The following is a 5,080-nucleotide window of genomic DNA, read 5'->3' on the forward strand; positions in this document are numbered from 1 at the left end:
TAGAAAAAATTGTTGCCTGACAATGAACTCAAAATAAATAACGTTGAAATTATAATTCTTTGTAACGTTTCGGAGTCTATATCAGACTCCTTCATCAGACGAAAAAATCTACTTTTGAAAATCTTCTGGAATTGTCGCTTTTTGTCTGACATTAATTGTCAGACTGAAGTCCGCTAACATGATGAACTTTTTGTCATACTTTGACGTCGGAAAACGTACTGAATCATTTTTTCAGACTTTTAAGCCCGATAACGTGATGAATCCTTCTTTAGACTGAAGTCCGATGAAGTGAAGAACCCTTTTGTTCATTCTTGAAGTCCGATAACATGATATATATATATATATATTTTATATAGAGCATTACAATCTTGAACAGCAAACAATAATTATAGCATGTGTATGAGATACAGTTTTAGCAGAGGTTAGCGTAACGGGGTACCATACAAATTGGTGTATGATACAAGAGCTTAGGGAAAAACCTCAGTAAAAAAAACCCTTTCTCCCCGTGAGTGTAGTGGATTGTAATTGTTCACGAAATAAGCTGAAATATTCCATATTGAAGGGCATCTCGCACTGCAAAAATTGATTATTTCTCCAACAAAAAGGAAAATCCAGAAAGTCTTCTCCAAGATACCAGAAACTTTTATCTGAAATAAAGAGAAAACAAAAGCAGAAAAACGTCAAATAATAAAATTAGATTCAATATGTCAGATTGACCTAAAATTGACAATCCAATTCAAAAAAGATTCGGAAACTGCATGTATAGCTCTAAAACCATCCTGAAATTTATAAATTGGACAATGATTAACTAGATGATTTATGGTTTCTTCTGGTTCCCCGCATTCACAACTAGGGCTTTCAACTGAATTCCATCTATTGCAACGTCCGTGACCTGTTCTTTTACGATTCAGAATATCTCCTTTATCTCTATTATTTTTGTTATTGTGTCCGTGATGTCAAGTTCTTTTGATTTCTGTTGTAATTGATATGTGTTTTGTATATTTTCATTTTTTAGTTTTTTTTCTCTGAGCGTTTCCTTTCGCTCTTCCTCTGCCATTTCAATAATAGATCTATTCAGATCTTGTTCTGTGTTAGCGCACATTGCGCCGGTGCAAGACGTCTTTCTTCTCTTTTCTATTGGCGACCTTGCCAAAGATTGTCTTCGCACAATTGCGCCTGCTTGTGCGGCCTCTCTTTCTAGCCTGATCCAAATTTCATCACTATCATTATCCTTTGTTGTATCCATTGATCTGCCAAGTTCGTCATCGTTTGAATCCATCGGTTTTTTGTTTTTAATTGTATGTTCGCTCATATTTGGTCCCACGAGAAGGGTCGAAATGAGGTCACCGGATGGCAGTGCGCCCGTACGATCCGGAAGGCTATATGTCCCACTGGGTTCGCCTGGTGCCCAGTGGTCATTAACTGTGTATGTTCCATCCTCTTTCCTGATGTTCGTGTTCGGTTTGGTGGGTTTTTTGCTGACAAATTTCCATAATCTGTCCCAAGGATTATGGTCGTTTATTTCTTTAATTCGATTTTGCAAATGTCTTGACTTTGTTTTTTTAATTTTCATCTTATATTCGTTTTTCTGTTGCTTGTACTCATGCCATAATTGTGTTTTCTGACTTGTTTCTTGTTCTTGTTGGGCTGTACGTCTTAAGGTAAGCGCACATACATCGGCATCGGACGGACGGCATGGAAGGAACGGCACGGCAGCGGCGGAATTTTTATGAAGGTATCGCACATACAACATCGGAATCGCCGGAGGAATAGATTAGTTTCGAATATGTCTTCAAGCGGTGTGGAACTAGCTTTTGTTCTGGAGGAATTATGGCACCAGAACATATGAATGTTGTCGTTAAAGCAATATGTGTATTACACAATTATTTGAGAGAAGATAATTGCTATTGGACCGAAGACGACCAATGCGATGTAAGAGCTTCATCAGAAATATTTCGTCCTCTTCTTGGTATTGGGGGTAACAGCGCCCAACAAGCAATACAGGTCAAAGAGCTTTTCAAAAATAATTTTAATTCTCCCGAAGGTGCTGTTGATTGGCAGTTACAAGAAGTACGACGTGGAAGACTCAATTTCATTTGAAAAATGTAATGAAACAAAATAGTGGTTCATTCAATAATTTTTTTGACAGAATAAATGAATTTTTTCTCCAACTTGCTCTGCAATTTCCCGCCATATTTCCTCTTTTCTTTGATGGTTGCTATAATTTCTGTCACTTAAATTGTACAATTCATTATAATTTTGTACGCGCAGTATTAAGTTCTCCTGAAAACTCATGCTTCTGCCGTAAATTCGTATTTCGTATGACTACCAGCACAAGTCGCTGCATGTAGAGACTTGGAAAATGACGCAGATGCCGCGGCAATCTCCTATTGGTATCGCACATATGTCGGGATCGGCCGGCACAGCACGCATCGGTCGGAATTTAATTCTCGTTCCTCAATTCCGTCGGATGCGATGCGATGCGATGCCTGCCGTCCGCACATATGTGCGTTGCACCATTCAATTCCATTGAAAGTAATTTATTCCGATCCCTACCGTCCGTTGTATGTGCGCTTACCTTTAGTCGGCGTAAATTCTGTCGGTCTATTTGCAGCTCATCTGTCCACCAGTCGTTTTGTTCGTTAAGTTTCCTCTTTCTTATGTATTTTATGCAGATTTCACTGCATATCTGTTGCATAATATTGGCTTTCTGTTCAATGTCTTTTTGTTTATGTTTATCCGTTATACTCCAATTTTCTCTTTGTATTCGTTTTCTTAAAGCCTTTTTGAATTTGCTCCAACATGTGTTTTGGAAGTCATATGTTTTGAATGTTTTCTTTTCTTTAGTTATATTTGTCCCTATCTCGTACGTGATGTATTTGTGTAAGCTAAGTGAATCTTCGTCTAGTATTTTCCAATTTTGTATCAGAACGTCTTTAGTCATCGTTATGTCTATATAACTCGAACCTCTAGGTCCACTGAATGTCGGTCCTAGTTTGTCATCGTTCTGGATTTGGTAGCGATTTGTAATAGCCCAGTCTAATAAGTTTTCGCCTCGTTTATCTGTACTATGTCCTCCCCAAGCTTGATTATGTGCGTTCAAGTCACCTGCTATTATATGTTTTCGAAGTTTGTCCCCTGCCAGTTGTTTGAATTCGTTGAACCTTTTGTTTTCTGGTCCTCCGGTTTCATCATATATTGATGTGACCAATATGTTGTTGTTTTTGTTTCTTGCATCCACTATTTCAATAGTTATAAAGTTTTTGTCGGTCAAGTCCTGTCTTGTGATTATGTTAGTCAGCGTTTTCTTTGTGATAATTTGTGTTTTCGCATGAAATTCGTGTTCGTGTATGACATAGTCTTCTATTTCTATATTTTAATGATATGGTTCCTGTATCAATACTATGTCTATGTCATTTTCTTTTATTGTATTAGTTAAGAGTATTGTCGCTTCACGTCCTCGGTCTAAATTTACTTGCACGATTTTATATGTTATCTTTGAGTAGTGTTCTGTCCATAGTTTACAGTTTGTCGTATTTGTGCCACTTTTCTGCCGTATATCGGACAATTTGTGTCTATAGCCGTGTGTCTCCTCAAGTCTTTCTGTATTCTATTGATTTTACAGTTTGGGCAGTCTAATATTAATGTTTTACATTCACTGCCCCTGTGGTTTTCACCACATTTGTGGCATATTGTTTGGTCCTTGCAATATTTAGCAACATGACCATATTTATGGCAATTGAAGCACAATGACACATCGATTATTTCTTCTATGCGAAGCCTTACCATATCCATGTATGCATAACCTCGTTTCAATAAATATTTAGCCACTTCATGGTCCGTTTCTATTTTTATATTCTCTTCATATTCGTTTCTGCATGTCTTTCTTGAGAGTACCCTCATCCTTTGCTTTAATGTGCTTCCAAATGTGTTATTTAACTCTTCATTTTCATTTGTAAGTTGGCCTATTATTTCCTCGTCGCTGTAGCCGTTCATCACGCCAGTTATCATAATTGTCGGCTTTTTGTCGTTCATTTCTTTTAGTATTTCTTTGCTCTTGTTCAATACATTGCTCATTCGTGTCTGCTGATCTTTGCTTGTGCATTGCAGAACGATTTTGCCATTTCTTAGAGGAATTATATTTCTCAATCCGTCGTCTTGCCATATTTCTTTAGTGGCATTTTTCACTTTTTGTAGCACCTCTCTGTGGCTACTTTGTTCATTTGTGCTGATTATTAACTTATTTGACTCTTTGCGCTCTGGAGTTTTCCACTCCATGGGCTCTTTTGGTTGTATTATTTGCGCGTATGTTTTCTTCCTTTTTCTGGCAGATTTTACAGTCCATTCTACATCTGTATCAATATCTGTGTCGGTTTGAGATGATATAATAACTCTCCTTTTTGTTTTGCTATTTGGTGTTTCGTGTTTTTTGGTTAGTGTCTCTATAATTTCCCTTTGCGCCCTGAGCTCTAACTCTTGTTCCCTAACTCTCTGTGTTAGCTATTGTATCCTTGTGTTCATGCTCTCGTTCTTGCGTACTTCGTAGACCTTACTTATCATAATATTTGTAAGCGTTTCTAGCTGTTTCTGAACCGCTGCTTGTTCAGTTTTATTAAACTGAATTTTGCCACTGGAGTACCTAGTAGTTGCTTCTACTATGGCATCTTTTGCTTCGATTATTTTCGGAATTAGCTCCTTGTTTGATTCCTCAGTGTTTGCTTTTTCTCTTAGGGTTATGTTTTGCACTTTTATATTATCATTCCGTTTTTTCACTCTGAGGAGTTCCTTGCGGTCCTCCTCGGCCAGCTCTATAATCGTCTTCTGTGCACACTCCTACTGCCCCTGCACAACAAGTCTTTCGCTTTTTCTCATTTGGAGATCTGGCTTATGACGATCTCCTGACAATGCTGCCTATTTCAATGGATTCCCTTTCCAGTCTTTCCCATAATTCTTCGTTTGTTTCTTTTTGCGAGTCCTTAGTTTTGCTTATTTCCTCACCTTTATCAGACCTAATTGAGTTTGGTGTTTTTTGCTTTTCATTCATAGTTATTCCCACGAGTAGGGTCGAAATGTGGTCACC

At 37.7% G+C, this 5,080-nt stretch overlaps 1 protein-coding gene across 1 annotated transcript; it reads right to left on the bottom strand.

Annotated features, from left to right (window-relative positions):
- Positions 1-3,492: 3,492 nt before the first annotated feature.
- LOC123321084 lies at positions 3,493-4,309 on the bottom strand. The gene has a single exon (XM_044908588.1). It carries the CDS (start codon positions 4,276-4,278, stop codon positions 3,493-3,495), a length of 786 nt encoding a protein of 261 aa, XP_044764523.1. The 5' UTR covers positions 4,279-4,309.
- Positions 4,310-5,080: the final 771 nt, after the last annotated feature.

The sequence above is a fragment of the Coccinella septempunctata genome, chromosome 9 (assembly GCF_907165205.1).
Source record: "Coccinella septempunctata chromosome 9, icCocSept1.1, whole genome shotgun sequence".
NCBI lineage: Eukaryota > Metazoa > Arthropoda > Insecta > Coleoptera > Coccinellidae > Coccinella > Coccinella septempunctata.